General features: G+C 36.0%; 2 protein-coding genes across 2 annotated transcripts; both read right to left on the bottom strand.

The window, feature by feature from the left end:
- Window positions 1–1811: 1811 nt before the first annotated feature.
- On the bottom strand, window positions 1812–3126 carry LOC138871708 (uncharacterized). The gene is made up of 4 exons (XM_070149606.1): window positions 3034–3126; window positions 2588–2944; window positions 2332–2438; window positions 1812–2232 (listed from the first exon to the last, which is right to left on the bottom strand). Exons 1-4 carry the CDS (start codon window positions 3124–3126, stop codon window positions 1812–1814), a joined length of 978 nt encoding a protein of 325 aa, XP_070005707.1.
- A 12393-nt stretch (window positions 3127–15519) lies between these two features.
- On the bottom strand, window positions 15520–18703 carry LOC104230791 (probable indole-3-pyruvate monooxygenase YUCCA4). The gene is made up of 4 exons (XM_009783668.2): window positions 17915–18703; window positions 17130–17378; window positions 16881–17003; window positions 15520–15893 (listed from the first exon to the last, which is right to left on the bottom strand). Exons 1-4 carry the CDS (start codon window positions 18554–18556, stop codon window positions 15702–15704), a joined length of 1206 nt encoding a protein of 401 aa, XP_009781970.1. The 5' UTR covers window positions 18557–18703; the 3' UTR covers window positions 15520–15701.
- Window positions 18704–23682: the final 4979 nt, after the last annotated feature.

Below are 23682 nucleotides of genomic sequence, written 5' to 3'. Positions count from 1 at the left end.
ACCTCAACTGCATTTTTAGCTCCCTCAAGTCGTGATAGATGATCATCGACTTGGTTCTCTGTACCCTTATGGTCACGAATTTCAAGGTCGAATTCTTGCAGCAGCAACACCCAACGAATCAGGCGCGACTTAGACTCCTTCTTCTCAATAAAGTACCTGAGAGCTGCATGATCAGTGTATACAATAACATTAGAACCAATCAGATATGATCTGAACTTGTCGAAAGCAAAAACCACAGCCAACATCTCCTTCTCAGTCACCGTATAGTTGAGCTAGGCTCCACTCAGCATTCTACTTGCATAGTAGATTGGATGCATCAGCTTGTCTTTCCGTTGTCCCAGCACTGCCCCCACTGCGTAGTCACTGGCATCACACATGAGTTCGAATGGCTGCTCCCAGTTAGGGGCAACAATGATAGGTGCAGTGACCAGTCTCTTTTTCAACTCCTCGAATGCTACCCTGAAATCATCAGAAAACAAGAAAGGGTGATCTTTTTCTAACAACTTACAGAGAGGGTTTGCAATTTTTGAGAAGTCTTTTATGAATCTCCGGTAGAAACCGGCATGCCCAAGGAAGCTTCTGATTGCTTTGACTAAAGTTGGAGGTGGTAACTTTGCTATTACATCCACTTTAGCACGATCCACCTCAATTCCTTTGCTTGACACCCGGTGTCCCAAGACTATGCCTTCTTGTACCATGAAGTGGCACTTCTCCTAGTTCAGAACCAGGTTAGTCTCGATACACCGTTTCAGCACACGCGTCAGATTTATCAGGCACTCATCAAATGAATTTCCTACCACTGAGAAGTCATCCATGAACACTTCTATTATGTCCTCTACCATGTCAGTGAATATGGCTATCATGCACCATTGGAATGTGGCGGGTGCGTTGCATAGACCAAAGAGCATCCTCCGAAAGGCATAAATGCCATAAGTACAAGTGAAAGAGGTATTCTCTTTGTCCTCCGGTGCAATGGAAATCTGGTTGTATCCTGAGTACCCGTCCAGAAAACAGAAGTGTGACCTCCCTGCCAGTCTGTCTAACATCTGATCAATGAAGGGAAGTGGGAAGTGGTCTTTTCGGGTGGCTAGATTTACCTTTCTATAATCCATGCAAATTCTCCAGCCCGTGACTGTTCTTGTGGAGATCAATTCATTGTTATCATTCTTAACTACCGTTATACCACCCTTTTTAGGTACACACTGAACTGGGCTAACCCAGCTGCTGTCAGAGATTGGAAAGATAATTCCCGCGTCTAACCACTTTATTACTTCCTTCTTCACCACTTCTTTCATGTTAGGGTTCAGCCTTCTTTGGTGTTCCCTGGAAGGTTTGTGTCCCTCTTCCAGTAGAATTTTGTGCATGCAGTAGGCGGGGCTGATCCCCTTTATGTCTGCCATGGTCCATCCAATGGCAGTCTTGCACTCCTTAAGTACCTACAAGAGTTGTTGCGCCTGCACATCTAACAAACTAGATGAGATAATAACAGGTAATGTGGAGTTAGGTCCAAGGAATTCATACCTGAGATGGTTGGGCAATGGCTTTAACTCCAGCTTTGGTGGTTCTTCGATAGATGGCTTGGCTGGAGGAGTCTCTCAATTTTCCAAGTGTAAGGGCTCAAATTCTAGAGTTCTATCCCAGAACACTCTACCCTCTAATGCCAACACCCATTCCGCTAGTTCCTCTCCATTCACCTCATCCAAATTCATTAGACATGCATCAAGGGGTTCCTCAATGGTTAGCACCTCATCATCAGTCTCCACGATTACATCCACGACATCAATAAGAGAACAATTGGCGAATTCACTTGGTCACCTTATAGATTTCTGCACATTGAATGTTATCTCCTCATCGTTCAATATCATCTTGAGCTCCCCAGTTTCACAATCAATGAGCGCTCTTCCTGTGGCCAAGAATGGTCTTCCCAAAATTATGGGAATCTCTTCATCCACTTTGTAGTCTAAGATCACAAAATTTGCAGGGAATACAAATTTTCCTACCTGAACTAGCACATCATCCAGTATACCAGAGGGTCGTTTCACTGTCCTGTCAGCCAGCTGCAACAACATAGAGGTGGGTCTAGCTCTTCCAATGCCCAGCCTCTTATAAATCGCCAGAGGCATAAGATTGATGCTGGCCCCTAGATCACACGGTGCTTTAGCAAAAGTAAAATTACCAATAGTGCATGGAATTGTAAAGCTCCCTGGGTCAGACAGCTTTTCTACAATTGGTCTAGTCACCACTGCACTACATGTCTGAGTAAGAGTAACTGTGGCCAAGTCTTGGAAATCAAACTTTCGGGACATCAAGTCCTTCATCATTTTTGCATACCCAGGCATCTCCTTCAAAGCTTCAATCAATGGTATGTTTACCTGGATTTGTTTCAGCATTTCGAAGAACTTCTTGTATTGTTCCTCCTTTTGATACTTAGCCAGCCTCTGAGGGAAAGGTGCAGGAGGTCTATTCCCAATCAACTGGGTTGATCCTTATCAGCTGCTACATCAACTACTCGTTCCTGGACTGTCTCAGCTTCTTTCTCGGTCGCATTCTGGATGCTATTTTCTTCCTGGGCAGGCTAGACTGGCACCTCCGTCAGTTTCGTTGACTCATCCAGCTCAATGGGCACTGGTATAAGTGTCTCAGCTTGTTTAGTTTCTCGAGTCCTCTCTTGCTCTACATCCAAATCTCTGCCATTACGTAGACTTACCACCATCAGCTGCTTTGGGCCTTGATCTTTTGGATTTATCTGGGTGTCTACAGGTAGTGTCCCATGAGGACGATTGTTTAGAGACATAGAAATTTGGCCCACCTGCACTTCAATATTCTTGATTGCTGCATCATGTGCATCCACTCTCTCATTAATCTTTGCATTAGACCCAATAACCTGTTGCACCATTGCCTCAAGTCTAGCAAACCCATCTTCCTGCCTTCCACCATGTTGCTGCTGAGGAAGGTGATACCCCTACTGCTGATTCTGATTATTATATCATTGTGGCCTTGGGTAAGGTGCCATATTGTTAGCGGGTCTCATACCTCCCATGTTTCTATTGTTGAACTGTGGATGGACTGGCCTTTATTGCTGATTTTGCTGGCCCCAATTCTGACCACCCTGTCTCTGGCCTCCATAATTAGACACATAATTCATGTCTTCAGGGTAGTGGTGATGATCATGTTCTGCATTCCATTGGTTACCGATTGGCTGACTAATACAAGATGCGCACAAGCCCCCATTGGTAGTATCTACGATATGTACCTGCTACTTCTGCCCTGACTCTTCCACCTTTTTGGTGAGTATACTCATCTGTGTCAATAAGGTGGCCATATTTTCAGCTATAGAGTTGGATGGTTCTAAGGGCACTGAGTGAACCACTGGAGTGATAGGTGCATTCCTGGTTGTCCATCCCGAATTTTGTGCCATCTTGTCATGTAGACTCTGGCCTTCTCTCCATGTTTTACTCAAAAATGTTCCACCAGCTGAAACATTAACAATGTTTTTCACGTTATCTGATAATCCCATGTAAAACCGCTGCCCCAACATCAGATCTGGAATACCATGGTGCAGGCATATAACCAGCATCCCTTTAAAACGCTCCCATGTTTCATGCAGTGTCTCCATTGGTCTCTATTTAAAACTCAAAATTTTATCAATTTGTTGAGCAGTCTTATTGGGTGGGTTGAACTTGTTATGGAATTGCCTGACTAACTCTTCCCAAGTTGTTATAGAATTTATGGGAAGTGAGTTTAGCCAAGTCTGGGCAGCTCCCGTCATTGAGAATGGAAACAATAACAGCTTGATTGCTTCAGGAGTTACGTTGGGCTGCCTTTGGGTTTTGCAGATAGAGAGGAAGTTCTTCAAGTGCTACTGAGGATCTTCGACTTGCGACCCCGAAAATAGTCCCTTGTTCTGCAACAAGTGCAACATGTTATTCGTAATTTGGAATGACTCAGCCTGTATCTGCGGAACTACAATGGCTGTGGATAGATTTTCAGCTGTGGGTTGTGCCCAGTCATAAAGAGCAGCCTCCGGCACTATTGGTACCGCTGGGTTTTCCTCGTGATTCCCTATGACTGTTTCGAATTGTGTAGTTGTTGGTTGTTGGTTGTTGTTTGTTTTTCCGATTAGCCCGATTCAAGGTCTTGAAAACTTTCTCGGGATCTGATAATGCTTCAAATACTTCACCAGATCTCGATGAGTTTCTAGGCATGCACTTCTTTCAATTGTAATTGATAACACCGATAATTCCCCGGCAACAGCGCCAAAATTTGATCACGCCCAACTATGCCTTACAAAAGGACAATGCGGACGTTGCAAATATAACCTGAGTATTTATGCCCAGAGTCGAATCCACAGAGAATTAACCTATCAATTACTTTTGTTGGACTTACTAAATTCTTTAGAATCAACTTCCCCAAACGTTGTGAATAACACAGTTGATGGTATATTTAATAACTAAGATTGCAAGTCAATAAACAGTTGTAAACTAAGTATGCTTAAATTGTGAACAATAATGAGAAGGTTCTAAGGTAGTGATTTCCCCTATTGATGGAGTCCCTTCTGTTTATGTTTCATATAGATTTACCAACACATCTCTATCAACCATGAACACTCTTATCGTGAATCTCTCCCGAGTAATCACGATAATTTACTAGACGCACTCTCCTGAAATACGCTAGCTGGCTTTGCTTATTACAGTTCACTTTAAATTGCACCCAAGACTTCATTATCCCTAATCCTGCCTTTAAACCCGCAGTTATAGATCCCTCTTATACTTTGGGAGTGATGTTGTTCAACAATTACCTAAATATGCACTCTCTCCCGAGTTATGCATACTAAATAGGCACAGCTAATTGAGGATCCTGTCAATTAACTACAACAAACACGTAGTTGAACAAATAGAGATTAAACTGGCAAACTATATTAACATAATCAAGAAGTTTATCCTTCAATAGGTTCCATCAAAACCCGAGACAAATGATTTAGCTACTCATGACAATGGGTAAATAAACTATGAAAATATTCATGATCAAAATTGCAAGAAAAATAAAAAGAAGAAGAAAATATGATGTTTTGGGTGATCTCTCACACTTGTTTTTCTTGCCAAAGTACTTTCTAAAAAATTTCCTGTCTCCCTTGGACGAGTTCTATTGTTTAATATAGGGTTTGGGGCTAAAAATACCGTGTTTTGCACTTCAGTCCCTCAATTTTCCGCTTCCTGCCGCGGTCCTACCGCGGTTATGCCAGGACCGCAGCCAACTAGCCTCTCAGAATCCGCAATAGCCTTCTGCCGCGGTTCGACCGCGGTTACGCTGGGACCGCGGCAGTCCATCTCCATTTCTGGTTTTGCTGCCTTCGCGTGGTGCACTTAGCGGGTATTGTAAGATTGACCTCTTTTTCTCCGTAATTGATCCCAAAAGTACCCCATAGGCTTTCTTTTATTGTATATAGCCTGCAAATCATGAGAAGCACTAATCAGAGCATTTTATTATCACTTTTTACCATAAAAACTATACAAGAAGGTGATTCTTTAGGGCCTAATTATAGTCCAATTCACCTATTATCAATAAGAAAAATAATTCGTTTTCATCCTTATGTGACCCAAAGAGTGCTTAGCATTTGTCATATGCCAAAGGATTTGTGGGCATTTGCATCTATACCCGCTTTTTGGGTCATGTTTTAATTTGTGCCCGCTTTGTAAAAATAATTGCAAGCGTATTCACTTTTTCGCGTAATTTCAGCATACGGGGCTGAAGTAGCAAAGACAATCACGTAAAACTTCAGCATTCTAGTAGACGGGACTGAAGTAGCAAGTGTGCTGAATCAAGTGTACTAAAGTTTTTGTTTTGTAAGTGGCGAACTTCAGCTCTAGAGCTGAAGATTTTGTTTTGTAACTGGCGAACTTTAGCTCTAGAGCTGAAGTTTTTGTTTTTGTAACTGAGGAACTTCATCTTTAGAGCTGAAATTTTTATTTTGTAACCGGCGAACTTCAGCTCTAGAGCTAAAGTTTTTGTTTTGTAACTGTCGAACTTCAGCTCTAGAGCTGAAGTTTTTCTTTGTAACTGGCGAACTTCAACTTTAGAGCTGAAGTTTTTATTTCTAACTAGCGAACTTCAGTCTTCTTAGAGTTGAACTTCAGCCAACTACGTTGTGAATGCTCCATATATCTTTTCAGCTTGTTGGAAGGTTTGTCTCTTATTTATGTCTTTTTCTTTTTCAGTATACTCTTTTATCAATTATTTCTTGCAAATTTAGTAGAGATTACATATTTTGAATAACTAAAATTCTCTAAGTTGTTGTAACATATGAATTCATTAGGTCCTTAAGCCTCTGCTGCAGGAGAGGACAAGAAAAAAGCTGAAAAGCTTTGAATTTCTTCTAATGGAACTATCGGATTGAGGGAAGATATAACTTTGAGGAGGAGACGGAGGAGGAGAGAGGAGACTGAAGTTGTTTAAAAAGTGGGTACAAGTTAAAATTTGTAAAGAAAATGGGTATAGGTTAAATGAGGGCGCCCCGTGCAATTTTTACAGGATTTGTTTCCAGTAGAAAAAGAACTGTTCTCATTGGGCCTTAACATAAGAAAAATTATGCTCAATTATAATATATATATTTCATGCACGACTTAACATAGCATATTTTATCCTATAGAGATAGTCTTCTTGCTTTCCGGTGATATAACTTTGTGTCGTTGGAAAGTTGGTGGAAACATAATAATATAATTGAGCATAATTTTCAAGAATATATAATGTATATTATAAAAATATCTTTATTTAAATAATTATTTGTATATTACGTGCATGGAATATATATTTTACAACCTTTATTTTCTTTTATTCTGAATTATGTAAACAATTTTTGAATTTTAGTTGTTAATACTAAAATTATTATTAAAAACAAATTATTCTAATTAATTTTTTTCACTATGCTCATTGTTTTATTATTCCAGCATTATATATGCTTAAATACTTTCTATTTTTTTAATTTATAAATAATATTTATTTATTCTATAGGTAAGTCAATAATATAAATTAAAAAGAGGAAATCATAATATTAAAAAGTTTAAAAAATATAAAAAGAAGATAAATGTTTATAATTTAGAGGGTAAAATAGGTATTTGACAATCCAAAATTTGGAAAATCTAGTTGAATTACCTTCTGAGTGCAATAAACATAGTTCAGTGACTTTGTTGTAACAAACGAAAGTAAAGTGACTTTAGGAAATAATTTGGGATAGTTGAGTGACCATTTGAATAATGGACTCCAGTACAAACACAATAACCAGGAGTTACTTGGTGTCATAATAATGTTAAGACGATGTTACGCCTTTTGATCGAATTAAATGTATTATTTTCCTCTGTCTTCTTTTCTTGTGTTCACAGAGAGGAAAATAGTCACCAATTGCGTATGCCGTGAAAAAAAGTATTCTTTGAGTTTTGTAATCGGCGACTCACTCATACGTACTTCATTTTGCTGGTAATCAAAATGAGGTTAAGATTAAAATTAATAATTTAATTGTTGATGTTAAAGGCATAGTGACCCTGGCATTTGGGACCGAAGGTTATTTTTTTAGACTGTAAACTCAATAACAAAATCATTAGGCCCCTTGGTTTTTTGGGAGTGAGACTTACTTCCATAAAGGACTGTTGAAGGCCGCAGTGAAATATCTTGTATTTAGCATTCCTTTCCTGAATGATCAGCAATGGCGATAATGTGTGAGAGGATCAATGTTTCCTTTCTGGTAACTCTTTAAATTAGGAACATACGATGGGTAAGTAATCTATTTGAGTGGTTATTGTAGGCGTAGAAAGTCTTATGAAAGATTTGATATATGACTATCATGAAGGTGATGCCATGATGCATTGTAAGATTTCGTGTGTGCGCTTCAGCATGGTCATTCCATTTAATTTATGGAGACATACGGTTGTTTGCGCGTCAGGAGTTCCCCACAAGATTTTTATTGGCGGTTGAAAGCTACCAGGAACACCAACTCTTAGTTACCGAGGCATTTGAAGCTATGAGGGATAAGTTATAGACATTTATAATACTAATTAATAATATAAAAGTTAATGACATTTATTATACTGCTAATATAGCAAAAAACTAAATGGCTCATTTTGAGTATATTTAATCCATTTTATTAAGCATATTTAATGATTAGGAGGGTCGCATTAGATTTTTTCGGTCAAAATAATATTATCTGGACATATTTTATTTTTTAACTTTAGTATTGATTTTTATAGGACAAATAAAAGAATAATAACTTTGTGTTGTAAGTCTTCACTTAGATGATCATCGATAAAATTATTTATAATTATTTCTCTTGGGAAAAAATTAGACTAAATTAATCACTATGTGGATTGGGTGAAATGAAGAACGAACAAAAATGTATCCCGATGAAAAACTAGGACAATATTCTCTCATGCAATTTTTACACTCATATTTTATCCTTCAGGCCCGCATAGAATAAAAGTGATTGACACGAGAACTCCTATAAGTGTTCCAATCAACTCTGGGACAAACTTTTAGCACTAAAGAATGTCCATTTTCTTTTCTTTAGTTATTTATTTCCCGTCTAATTCGAAGTTTCATTACCTCTTTTTTAGATGACATAAAATTTTTGTCAAAGAACAACGTCAGTAGCTCTCTACTTATTTCAATTAGATGGCAAAATGTTTTAATAATATATATTTAGGGTCTCTTTCGGCTGGTTAGCTCTAGTCCCTCTCAGTCTTTCCACCTGAAACCTTAGCTAGATACCTTTACCCTTGTTTCTTCTGTTATTTTCTTACTAAAGATTTGGTGGTCCTATGAGGATTTAGTTTCACGGCTTATATAAAATAAATAAAATACTAGTAGTATGCTTTATAGATCCTATTGAAATTGAATAGAATATTTTTATCTCACCCAAAATTAATATCTTGTTCGATCCTCATGTTCATATGTGTTGACTGTTGACCAACAATGGGAGAATACACAGTACTGTATCAAATATCAATTCGAAAGAAATTAATTACGTCCAACAAAACGATTGAATTATGTCTTTTCAAGCATTAAATAAGATGATCCTCAGGTTCACGAATTTTTCTATAGTATATATTCTTGTTATCTTTGATAGCAATTATTTTACATATCCCACTTTTTTAAGAAAGAAAATACTAAAAATTAACTTATGACTGATTGCACTTAAAAACATCAACCATTACCCTCCTTACACGGAATACAATTTTTCACTTTAGAATGGAAGAGTAGTGTTAGTAACTTAATGTTGGCGTCAAATTCAAGTGATACTTTGATCTTGTGGTCAATAAGAAAAAACACAATAAAAAAGGTAGTGCGTGACTCATCGGACCCCATTAACTTTAGCAAAAACTCTGAATATATATATGTATATATGTGAAAACATTCATATATTTTGTTAAGAACTCTTAAGATCAAAAGTCGATGGGGCACTAGTTGAGCAGCCCGCTCATGTGCCTCGCTACCTTCAAATTATTGGTCTGCCTCTGTGCGTCGCACTATAAAACTCTTGTTATGTGGAGTTCGGAAAAGGTAATTGGACCATTCGGTCTAGTGTACAAAGTCTATATATATATAAAAAAATATTTCTAGGACTAAAACTCATGACGTGCTAGCTTATGATAATATTTTTCCCAGCTTCAAGAAAGAAAACTTCAATGGTGAATAAAACATAGTGGAGAATTTATATTTATCATAAGATGGAATGTTGGCGAAGAGGGTAGCCATTGAGAAAGGTGTCTCTCTTTCCCACGAAATGATGTACATGTACTGTTAAGTCAGTGAAAATTGCAGCTTGAAAAGCTACATTCCACTGAAACAAAAGAACAAATTAAAGTGGTCCCAAAATAATCAGAGATCCAAAAAAAATACCCTGATTAAAATTTCAGAACAGAAAAAGATTCCACAGAAGAACACAAGAGAAGAAGATAGAAGAGAATTTCTCCCTTATTAATCTTTGTTATGGCCGTTGCAGTGTGCTAGCTAAGCTAATAGCTGGGGCCTGGGGACGTTTCTATTTATTGAACTATCATTTTCTCAGCCACCAGGCTTTGAAAACCGAACAATATTCCTAAAACCAAAAGGACCACAAATTATTTTATTCTCAAACAATTGATGTGTACATTCATAGTATCGAAAATTACAAATAATTGAAATGCTGATTTGTCTCGTGCAACAAAATGTACACAAACATATACAAACATTCCGGGGTCACCGACGCCCGGAAACTTTGGCAAAAACTTCATATATATATACATGCATATGTTGAGTTGTACAACGTCGAAGGGATTTGAGGTCCTTGGTCTCCTTATATGACTTGGACAATCCTCACCTCACAAGCTAGCTTTTGAGGTTGAGTTAGGCCCAAGGTCTATTCTTATCATGGTATCAGAGTCAAACTCATCCCAATTTATTATTACCGATGTTGGGCCCCCATTTATATTGTCCACGCTCCAGTTGTAGGCCTGGACATGAGAGGGGGTGTTGAGTTGTGTCTCACATCGCTGAGTTATGGGTATCTTGGTCTTCTTATATGGTCTTGAGCAATCATCACCTCACAAGCTAGCTTTTGGGGTTGAGTTAGAGCCAATGTCCATTCTTATCGGCATATGTTTTCAAAAATGGTCAAATGTTAACAGAGGTATGTGAGCAATAATAAATTTTTATTGAAGTGTAATATATAGTGCTTCCGTAATCGTCAAATTTTGGGTTCGCCTGTACACACGCGGGGCGAAGCTAAAACCTATCAAAGGTGGTCAACTGACAATCCTTCGTCGAAAAATTATATTGTGTATACATGTAAAATATTAGTATATTTTAGAGGTATATAATATATATTGAACCTCCTTTTTCGGAGAACTTTCACTTCGTTTAAATTTGAACACCCCTTAGGAAAATTACTGACTTCACCACGGCACACAAGCACACTTACATATAACATGGTTGGTGAGAAACCATGTTATATGTAAAACCATGCTAGTAATCCCACTTCTTATACACAATGAGACTACCAGATAAGAATTATGTACAATATCCTTTCCTCTGGTTGGAAAATTAAGTAAAACCCTTAAAGTTTCACTAATTAATGTCCTTTTGAGCAAGCAAAATTTAAATTATCATAAGAAAAGGATATTGTACATATTGCTTAGAAAACATTAGGTGATCATCTCCCTAATTCATGGTGTGTAGTATTTTTTCTCGATATCTGTACTAGTGAGATGCGCTCAAACTAGTTCGAACCATTATTATTAATTAAAAAAAAAAAGGAACGAAGGGATATTAGAAACCAGTCATTTAATTGATTTGGCAGAGTAAATGTAGAGTCATTTTCAAAGTTTCCAAGCCATTTGAAGAGTGACTTCCTAGTCACTGCTCTCTATACAAAATGAAAAATTGGGGAATTACGTGCAGTGGGAAGATCGGGAAGCTCATTTTTGGATTTATCAGAGAAAAAAATATCAGACAGCGTACACCATTTCATCTCCAAAAGTAGTTAGTAGTTCTATTTCAGTTATTCAAAGTCACCTTCAAAAAAGGTCACACTCGCACCAATATAATCCTTGGCAAAGATTTTTGAATGTCTTATATGCTATAGTAGTAATATCTTATCCTTTTGAAAAGAGGTGGAATATTAATTAATTTGAAATATAGAGAATGTGGTTTTACTATGTCTATGATATGGTCGCTGGTGAAAGATATGGAGAAAATCTAGACGAACGTCATAGAGTTAATAAATGGTGGCCAATAGTACAATGTTAGCAAGTTGATAGTTTGAAAAGGCACAGACGTTGGAGTTCGTGGTTGGAATTAAGTGAACGAAAATAAGAAAGAAGAAAGAAAGATTGGATATATATAACATTCAAATAGGAAGAAAGATTGAAATGAATCTATCAGTTGCTGTGACACATTAAAAGCTATAGCTGTTACTCCATAGCAGGGGTGTACAAAGAAAACTGGTAAATCGCACCAACCCGATAATTCGAGTCATATCGAGAAAAAGAATTTGACTATGGTTTAGTTTGATTTGATTTGGTGTTGAAAAAAGAAACCCGACCATAATTGTTTTGGTATGGTTTTAACTAAATAAAGTCAAACCGAAACCAAATCAATCCGACATTATATATATTGAAATTTTAGATATATTTAATATGTAAATATACTTATTGTGATTTAATTTATAAATAATTCTTAAGAAATTTCATAATTTTATCATTTAAGATATTATTTCAAAGTTGGACATAGAACTTTTGAATGTTCCAATAAGTTTTATAATCATTAACATTAGTAAATTTTATAATGCTAACAAAAGCCCAAACCAAAATCAAATCAATACCAATGCTAACAAAAGACATTCAATTCAATACTACGAACGGAAATGTATTGAATATCTATTTTTTGTTTTGCAATAATTTAGATAAAAATGCATAACTTATTTTTATTTTTTCTTTAGCGTTTAGTCATGTAATTAGTACTCCCTTATTAGTACTTTTAGATTATGTTTATTTTTATTATAGCTTTTTAATTAGCAATATTTATATTACATAATTTTATTGTCTTTATTGTTGATTATTTTAGGATAATGCCATGACACATCTCATATTTTGTATTATTTTCTTGAAAAATACTTTATATAGTTGTATCTTACTAGGATTAACGAAATATCTTGAGCACAATTTATATGTTTTGTCTACAAAGATTTAACCGAAAAAATCCGAATAACCCGAAAACCGAGAAAAACCGAGAGTGAAAAACCCGAGTTTTATTGGTTTGGTTTGGTCTTTAGATTTAATAACCCGACACAATTGGTTTGGTTTGGTAATTATAAAATCCGAACCAACCCGACCTATGTACACCCCTACTCCATAAATAGATAGCTATTCTTCATAAATCATGCAATTTTCTATTCATGCATGTTTGTTTTATTTTATTTTTTATATTTTTACTCGTAATTTATTGATCCCATTTTTTTGAATTTGTATCAAATAGGCCGGTCTACTAAAGAGATGAAGTGCAGTTAGGATAACCAATTGCACGAAATATCTCGCATTTACACAGGGCTCAAAAAGAATCGCACCTCATAGGATTGGATGTAGGCAGTCTACACTTATACAAATATTAAATAATGATTTCATAGCTCGAATCCATGACCTATTGATCACCTGAAAATAATGTTACCACTACTCCAAAGTTCTCCTTAAAAGTGCAGTGCTCACTATAGGAAAGTTCTCTCCTTTTAATTTATGAAACCTTTGGTTAAGAAAGAAGGAAAAAAAGGAAAAAGAGATATTCAATCATTTCATTGCACCTTGGACAGTCGATACAAATCTATAGTCTTTTCTCTCTGAAAATTTGCAGAAGAGAATAGGGAGGGAAATTAATGAATGACGTAATTAGAAGTCAGTGTAATAGAGGCGTGCATGTAAGAAACTGAGAAGGAAAGCGTGTGATTTGGATATTGCATTTCCTTCTTCCCCATTGAATGCTTTGGCACACTGCAAAAGAAGAAAATAAACTTCACCTCTTAACTCTCCCTTTGGACTTTTCTCTTTTTTCCTCCTCTCTCTCTCTCTCGTCGTTTGTCATATAATGGCGGCAGATTTTACCTAAACTTGCTGTGAAATAAATAGAGTGAGAGAGATTCCAATCCATTGAAATATTAATACACATTTTACTTGCGTGTTTACCTAGGTGAAAATTATCAATGCACTACCTATGTAGCTGCTATCTTCGAGTACTGCATTTCTAGAGAATTTTTTTTTTTTTTATCTCTTTCATATCATTTTAATTAACGTTAGACAATATGATGAAGATTGTTTCATTCTTAGTTGAACGGGAGTATATCAAGACAATTGGAATATTTGCTGAACCAGAAATTTATCCTTTCCCTATTTATAAATTCAGGATGATGACGAGAGCTTTGGAAGAAATCCCAGTGTAGTTGGAGGTTGGATAATGAATAAGGGGTAAGCAGTCGTCGATCAAAGGTAGATCTAGAATTTAAACTCCATAGATTCATCTTTTAAGATTTTTACTAATTAACCTGTTGTATGTGGAGTTCATATCTATTGTTAGTCACTAGTGAATTTTTATGTATAAATTTCTGCTACACATCAAAAGTTTAGTTACACCTGATATTAGAAGGTTAGACCTGCCTATGTCTGTCAATATAGGTATGACCATAGATGATTGTCATGAGATGAATTATAATTCTTCGACTCTTAATCAGATGTCTTGATCTAAATGCTAAGAGAAAGCGAATCTTATGTAGCGTGAAACTAAATTAATCGGGCAACTAAAACAGATATCGAACTTGGTAGGGAAAACCAAAAAAATCGTGTAGCGAGAGGTATAGGTCATAGTACAATAGATAATGTCAGAGGCCCATCATTGTCTCAATAATATATAATCAGCGTGCATATAGAGTACTCTGCTATATATAAAGCTTTTAAACTGCAGAAACTTACAAAGAGAGAAGCCTGTACTCACTCATGACGTTTTCCTTACCCCTAGCATTTTTAGACTTTTTTTTATAAAAAAAAAAATTCCTTACAATTTAGGAGGATTTATAATGTTTCACACTTCACAACTGAGAGAATTTATAGTATTTTAATACATTCCCTTTAAGGTGAATCGTACCATCGTGGGTGGAAGATGCTTTACCCATTGAGCAAGCCTCGCTTGTCGGAAGCTGACCTTTGGAAGGTTTTGGGTGGGGGATTGGGTATTTATACTAAGGTGGCAATTGCTCGAACAGGATTTAATAATAACTCAGATTAGCAAAGCCAATGATAGTTTTAGCATTCAAAAGTGTACTTTTTCAAAGTACAATTCCATAGCAACAGCAATTTCAAACAAAGAAGTCGATCCTGAAAGAAGATTGATGATCTCAACAACTGAAAAAGTAAAAACAATATCTAACGGCTTTCTTGGTTTTCAGATTAAGCTGATCTCATCTTTGACTTTTTACGTTGAATATTGAATGCCACATCAATTACAGTAGCATGTAATAGGTGAGCTTTTCTCAAAATAATATCTACCACGTTACATATAAAAAATTATTAGTTTTATAATTTTAAATTTATTTAGTGTGACGAAAAATATTTTACACTGAAAACAAAATTTTCATTAAAGGATAAAACTAATTTCTTGCTCAATGATTTTCTCCCATAATCCATTTGAAACACACATTTAGCATTTTTTAGGGCTTTTTTTTTTTTAACTTTTAGCCCCGCCATAAACTATTTATATTCGATAGACAAAAATATATATATAATTTGTATTTTTTTTATATAACAAACACAATGTTTGTGTGTATATATATATATATATATATATAAATGTATTTTTCTCTTTTTCAAAAATGAGAATATGACGTTGTTGGAATATTTCTTAGAAATATCTAATTTCAACATTAAATAAAATGCTAATTCAGAGAATTACAGCATAGAACACAGGAAGCCTCCTTTGCAAAATTGATTAATTTACAAAATTGACAAGAGATAGAGGTGGAAGAAAACGACAGCATAGAAGAAGAAATTTCCTCTGCTTGAAATATTGAAGAAATAAAATTACAATTTTATGAACCCTAACTCTATTTTTCCAAAACTAATAGGACCCTTTGGAAAATTTTATATCCTAACGTAAACCTAAAAACATATACCCTGGCTATCTGATAGATTTCTTGAAGTTCAAAAGTTTTTGCAGAAGCCCTTGTATTTCCTCCATTGATCACTTATGTCCCTGGCAATTTTTTTTGCATCATTTGCAGTCCCTAAAAGCCCTCTTCTTGTAAACCCCACTGTGTATAATCCATTTTCCCCTTTCCAACCATTTGGAAATGGTGTCTTTGGCATCCCTTGTTCTGTGAAGAAGTCAGTTCCCTACAAATTTATTAAAGAAAAATCAGCATTTAAACTAAAAATAATTATATCTGCTAGCTAAATATATAAAAAAATATACACTGACTATGTATAAAATATGTATATTATACATTGATATATAAAAATATATTCTTTTTTCGGCTATATTTTTTCCGGAAGCAATTATACAGTATAATTTTTCTTAAAAGATATCTACAGATTAAGCCCAAGAATTAGTTATAAATTTGAATTTTAACAATTTTGGTCAATGCATCATTACATAAATTTTGAAAAAAAAAAAAAAAATCTTGCATGTGAACCCTGAATTCCTAGTCTAATCCCATCTTCCCCTATATGACCTAAAAGTCTAAGCAAGTGGGTACTTTCACTACATCTAAAACACAACATATAACCACTATGCATGGTCTACTAAGTGCACTCTCCTTTATATATATGTTGTAACATTCATGTTCTTTGATCAATTTTAGACCACAAAAATTATTCTAATAAAATAAATTTAGACATTTTATAATAGTAGCTCTTAGTCTATATGTATTATTATAGTGTACAGGAAAAAAAATAAATAATTGAGACATGAGTTGTCATTCTAATACTCCTATCCTAACTTTTGGGAAGTATATACAATAGATTTAGTTAAATTAAAACTCCATGTAAGTTACTTCTATTGTCTTTTTTTCTTTTTTATCTGGGTCGGAAAATGGCAGAAAATAGATAAAATAGTTGGGGGATGATAGGGAAAAGTCCAGACAAATGAGATCAGAAATTCTCTTTTTGATTTAAGAAACGTTTTGTAGCCTACTGCATGTGTAAGAATGAAAGTGATGTGAGATTGAGAGTAAAGATAAAACTAGAAACTTTATCACGTAACAACAAAATCCTCATTGGATTATTATCCATTTGTCATTGCTCCATGCATATTTTATTTATTTTTTATTTTGAAACTACTATAAAGTTTATACATAAAAAGATACTATTGAAATAGTATACCTTAAGCCAAGAAGGAACATTGCTTTTGTATCCAGTTGCTAAGATTATTGAATCATATTCTCCTTCTTTTCCATCTATAAACTTTGCTCCTATTTTAGTTATCTCCTTCACACCGTGCATAATCTGCAAGAATATACAACAACAACGACAACAACAAAAATTAAAATCACCATTACCAAAAATACGGGGAAAAAAACTAAAAGTACCCAAGATTTAATTTGACAAAAGCAAGAATTTTTGTGAATTTGCCTGAATTTTTCCATTTCTTATTTGTGACAATGCACCAACGTCGAGTACCGGAGTTTTTCCGGTGGCATTTTTCAGTTCAAGTGGACCGGTTTTTGGTCGCCGGAGACCTAACTTATCTGTGCTACCTAAGGTCAAATTTGCTACTAGTAACAGCAACTTGTCAACTACTCTTATAGGCAACCATTTGAGAAGTGCCATTGCTATTGAAAATGTTGATATCCCTAACATTTCCCTTGGTAAAATATGCACCTGCAATTAAAAATTAGCCAAAAGAAATTAGATTAAAACATGCATAACTTAATACACACTTACAATTTTTCCAAAAATTATGAAAATGTACCTATATAAAATAGATAAAATGGTGTAACAAGATGAAAGCTAATCTTAGAATATGTTTGATTAATCATTTTCTTAACAAGACGATATTACATATTTTTTTATTTTATTATATTGCATCGAAAGATGGAACTAGAATTTTTAATTTATGGGTTCTGAACCATAATCCTTTTTGTTTATTCGATTCTACATAAACTACCTATATTCAATGACATTTTTAACACAGATAAAGGGTTTGAGCCAAAAATACTGATTCCGTCGAACCTGTAGCTATAAAATTGGCTTCGCATCATCCGACTAATTCAAAGTCGCACCGGAAAATACAAAATTTTTTATATACAATGTTTAAATCCGAAACTTTAAGTTAAGGATGAAGGGATACCACGCTACCACAATAATTTGAAAGAAAAAAAAAAAGTAAAAATAAAAGGGAGGGGAAATGTACTTACAGAATTTCTGACGACCATGTGAGGGATGGCATTATGTCTACAAAGGTCCAAGCTAACTTCCATACCAGAATTTCCACAACCAATTACCAAAACCCTTTGATTATTAAACTCAGTACCTGACTTATAAACACTAGTATGCAACACCGCTCCTTTAAACTTATCAATCCCTTGAATTTCTGGTATTACTGGCTCTGCATTTTCTCCTGTAGCCACAATCAACCATTTTGAAAGATACAAAAAATCTTGAGTTTCTACCTTCCAAAATCCACTAACATGATCAAATTCTGCAACTTTAACAGACTGTTTAAACTTAGGAACTATACCAAAGTGTTTAGCATAATCCTCTAAGTAAGAAATGAACAGTTTTTTTGAAGGGTATTTAGGAAAATTTTCAGGAAAACCAAATAATGGGAGTTGACAAAACTGTTTAGGGAGATGAAGTTTTAAACGATCATAAGTTTTTTGTTGCCATAAAGAAGCAATACAATCACTTCTTTCAAGAATAAGTGAAGGGACTCCATTTTCTTTAAGACAAGCTGAAACTGCTAAACCAGAAGGTCCAGCACCTACTATTATAGGTCCATTAACCCATAACCATTTTGGTTGTTGATCGGTTTTTTCTTCTTCTTTATAAGAACCCATGTTGAGAAAAAAGAGCAAAGAGAATATATGGCAAAAGAAAAAGAGAAGGCACTTTTGAAAAAGAGTGTAATAACTGAGAGTTTCCTCTGTTTTTTGCACTCTGTAATAGTAGCTAGCTCTCTGTTTCGTTTTACTCTGAGAAAGTGTAGAATGAAACAAGTTGGGAATTTAAAGAGGAGTGAAGGTGGGGTGGGTGGGTTAGGGGGTAGGATGGTTTTGTTGGGGAGGGTGTAGAATCGGAAGAGTATTTGAGTTTCCCTTTTTAAGGGTTTTTTCGTTTTCTTTTTACTATTTCACTGCATAGATTGAAGAGAAAACAGGAGAAAGGAAAACAGAGGGTTTTTAATGAGGAGTGTGTGTGTTAATGGAGGCGTGAAGGTAAAGGAAAGGATTTGGTTCTCTTTCTCAAGGCTCTTTCTTCTCTCTGCTGCAGAGTTTTGGGGTTGCGCTAAAGAAAGATATTTAGGCCAATGAGCTTTGTAAATAACAAGAGTTAAATATTACTCCTATCTAAAAGTTAATTAATGATGTCACTAACCTAATTCTCCCTCCGTAAGATATCGTGAAGACACTTAATTTTTACGACTAGGTAAGCCATACAATTTACAGAATAATAAAAAATAAAGACAGAATCAACAACTAAATCTCAACAAATATCTACATAACGGAAAAATGCCGCTCAGCATGTACCAGTAACCAAACACTCGAGTATAAATAGTATTCCCAAAATTCGGTAGTCATAAGTCACAAGCTCTAAGATTTTGTATAAATGTTCTACACATCAGTAACTAGAAGAAATAAAAGAGGAACAACATAAAAGGGATAGAGGGGGACTCCGAGATCTTCGTACGCTAGCTGATATACCTTAAAGTCTTCGAAGCAGCAACAAATAACTAATAGCGGGGCTGGTAGGAGGTACCTGGATCTACCCATAAAATATGTGCAGAAGAGTAGCATGAGTACATCACAACAATACCCAGTAAGTGCCAAGTCTAACCTCGGTAGAATAGTGACGATGTCAGGTCAGGGCCCTACTGGTTTATAATAGATTAAATAAGACAAAAGATATAATAATGTGAAAAGACTGAGAATCTAACAAGGAGAATTCTACCGAAAATAACAACATAACACATAGTGATAAACAACAGTGGTGCTCTCGAGATACCATCTCGTAGTCCCAAAAGTAACTATGCAAGGAGATCTCCCGAGGTACTGCCTCGTAGTCTCAAAAGTAAACACACAGCTCGAAACCGATAGAAACAACAATTAACAGTAAGAACTCTACATTTAAGAGTGATACAAATCAGGGAAAAACAAGAATTCAACTAAACATGCTGCACAGATTTCAAATAAGCATTTAAGACATGTAGACATGCGATATTAGGCTAAACAGGATAACTACACATGCTGTTATAACTCAATTAAGATGTACAACAATTAGCCCGTGTACGCACTCGTCACCTCGCGTACACGACGCTCACATAGCACAGAAATATCACAACAATACCAAATCCTAAGGGGATTTCCCTCACACAAGGTTAGGCAAACCACATACCTCGAACCAAGCTCAATCAATTAGTAAGAATGCCTTTTCTAGGATTTTCCGACTCTGTATGGCCCAAATCTATCCAAAAGAAATTACATACCATAAATATAACTATAAGAAACCAATCTAATTAATGAAATCAAAACTTTAGCAAGAAATTAGAAAATCGGCCCAAAAAGTCGACCCGGGCTCACGTCTCGAAATTAGGTAAAAGTCACAAAATTCGAACACTCATTCACCCACGAGTTCACTCATACCAAAATTACTCAAATTCGATGTCAAAATCTCAATCAAAACTCAAAAATCTGGTTGAAAAGCTTTTCCCACTTTCCCCCAAATTTCTCAACTCAAATCTTAAATTAGAAGGTAAAATTAATGATAGATTAGTGGGATATAACAAAAAACAAGTGAAGAATCATTACCCAATCGATGCCTCTGAAAATCCCTCAAAATTTCATCCAAATTCGAGCTTTCTATCTCAAGTTTTGATAAAATGGCAAAACCCTTGTTTTTGAAATATAAATTGCTTCCCAGGTAAATCCTTCTTCGCAAATGCGGCCTCACTCTCGCGTTTACGTAGCACAAATAGCTACCGACAAAAAAGTCCTTTTACACGAATACGAGGACCATCTCGCGAACGCGAAGCATAACTAACTCACCTCTTAGCGAATACGATGTCTACTACGCGAACACGTAAAACAAATGTCTTGGGGTCCCAGCTGCTCTACTTTCTATACGCGAACACGATACCTTTCACGCGTTCGCAATGCACCATTGAACATACCTTCACGAATGCGGCCACCACTTCGCGAACGCGAAGCACAAATCCTCTCCTGCCACCAGCTCCCATTCGTGAATGCGGAGCTCCCCTCGCGAACACGAAGAATGAGACCAGCACCAGAACACCAGATTTTTCTACAACCCCAACAAGTCCAAAACTAGTCTGTTAACTATCCGGAAATCACCCAAAGCTCCCGGGACCTCAACCAAACATACCAACAAGTCCTAAAATATCATACGAACATAGTTGAGCCTTCAAACCACATCAAACAACGCTAAAAATACGAATCACACTCAAATCCAAACTTAATGAACTTTGAAACTTCAAACTTCTACAACCGATGCCGAAACCTATCAAATCACGTTCGATTGACTTCAAATTTTTTAGGCAAGTTATATTTGAGATCATGAACCTACTCCAACTTCCAGAATCGGAATCCGACCCCGACATCAAAAAGTTCACTTCCGGTCAAACTTTCCAAAAATTCTATTTTCGCCATTTCAAGCCTAATTCAGCTACTGACCTCCAAATCACAATCTGGATACGCTCCTAAGTCCAAAATCACCCAATGGAGCTAACGAAACTGACAAAACTCTTTTTTGGAGCCTTTTTCCCACAGTTCCAACTACGGTGAAATTCCTAGAACTTAAGTTTCCATATTTTAGGGACTAAGTGTCCCAAATCACTCCGAAAACAAAAAAAAAACCTCCCGACAAGTTACATAAGCAGTACATAGTGGATCGAGGCTAATACTTTCAAAACGACCGGCCAGGTCATTATAAATAATTTATGAAATTTTATTTTAATTATTGACAACAAAGTTTCATTATATTATCATGTTACTTGAAAAGTAATTCAATAGAATATTTTGTGTGAATTGGTAAATCCATAAAAAAAGGGTACTCCTTTTGTCCCGATCTCTGTGGTGGAGAACGGATTTCGAGAGTCAAACTTATTAATTTTTACATTGAATTTGGCAATAGAATCTTTAAGTTTTTTAAAATAAAAAATTATATATTAGAAAACTACATAAAAAGTACTATAAGTCATAATGATTAGCAATTTAAAATATCATAAAGAAATGAAAAAATTACGTCTGAATGAATACTCGTTTGACTCTCGAAATTCGAACTTCGCCATATAAATTAGGACGGAGGAAGTGCCACGACCCCAAAATTGACCCGGTCATGATGGCGCCTATCGTGAAACTAGGTCAGCCGACACAAATCCCAAAAGCAGCCAGAAATTCATAATAAGTCATTTTAAGCCATTAATTAACTAAAATTCCATAATATAAGTTAAAATAAGAAGTGCAGAAATATAACACAAGCCCGACATCGGGGTGTCACCAGTCATGAGCAACTACAATTCGTCTAGGAACAAGAAAGGACAACATAGTCCGAAAATAAAATACTAAGACAATCTAAATAAGATAGGAAGGAGAAGCACTGGGCTGCGAACGCCAAGAAGCTACCTAGTCAACTCCGGATACCTGCTGGAAGACTGGTCAGCGCTAACTATTGCGCCCCGAGACTCCTGGATCTGCACACAAGGTGTAGGGAGTAATGTGAATACACCAACTCAGTAATTAATAAAAGTAAAAGCAGTTGAGTAGTAAAAAAAAACATGTAATTTCATGTCATAGCACTACAACAAAACAGTATATGTCCAGAACAATACAGTAAATCAATAGAACTAGTAAAAACAACTCAGTTTAGTAAATCCTTTTTAAAACATCTTTCAATAGTTTCAAACGAGTGATGAAAACAGTGAGTAGAAAGATAAAAATGTAAACAGCCCCTCGGGCAAAACATGTACCACAACCGCCCCACGGGCAAAGTATCAATAGATTCAGCCCCTAGGGCTACCTCACAATCAATCGTAATCAGCCCCTCGGGCAACAACATGAAACAACAACAACCCCTCGGGAAATATCACATCTCTCATACTGGGTACCCGCGCTCACTGGGGGTGTTCAGACTCCGGTGGGGCTCCTACAGCCTAAGCGCTATCACAAGCTATCTCGTGGAATAACAAATCAGGCCCTCAGCCTCTTATATATCACAAATCCGTACACATGCTGCGGGCGCAACCCGATCCCATAATAATCCTCACAACATAGGCCTTCGGCCTTACTAAGTCAGACACCTCTCAAGCCACTCGGGCAAATAGTAAAACATGATGCTTAGTCCAAAATATCAAAACGGAGTAAATACGGCTGAGTTATGAAAACAGTAGAATACAGCATGACTGAGTACAAATATGAAGTCAAAACAGTGAGACATAGTAGTAAAACGCCCCTAAGGGTCCAAAACAATTTGGCACGAGGCCCAAATATAGCATTCAGTCCAAAACATAGTAATATTTCCAAAACACAATGGTATTAAAAAATTTTCGATCTAATACACGACTTAACCGTCATACGAGACGGACCAAGTCAGAATCCCCAACAATTCACGACCACATGCTCGTCATCTAGCGTGTATGTTACCTCAAAGTAGCACAACGATGTGAAATCCGGGGTTTCATAACCTCGGGACAACATTTACAATCATTACTTACCTCAATCCGGTCCAAACTCTAGCCCGCAATGCCTTTGCCCCTCAAATCGGCCTCCAATTGCTCCAAATCTAATCAAAATCAGTATCATACCATTAATACGCACTAAAGGAACAAAGTCTAAGCGAAAATAATCAAATTAACTCAAAAATCCCGAAATTGGCCAAACCTGACCCCGTGCCCACGTCTAGAATCCTTATCCTCCCACGAATCCATACATACCAAGAACATCAAAATCGG

The sequence above is a fragment of the Nicotiana sylvestris genome, chromosome 6, assembly GCF_000393655.2.
Source record: "Nicotiana sylvestris chromosome 6, ASM39365v2, whole genome shotgun sequence".
Taxonomy (NCBI): Eukaryota; Viridiplantae; Streptophyta; class Magnoliopsida; order Solanales; family Solanaceae; genus Nicotiana; species Nicotiana sylvestris.
This window is presented reverse-complemented; position numbering and strand designations above follow the sequence as displayed.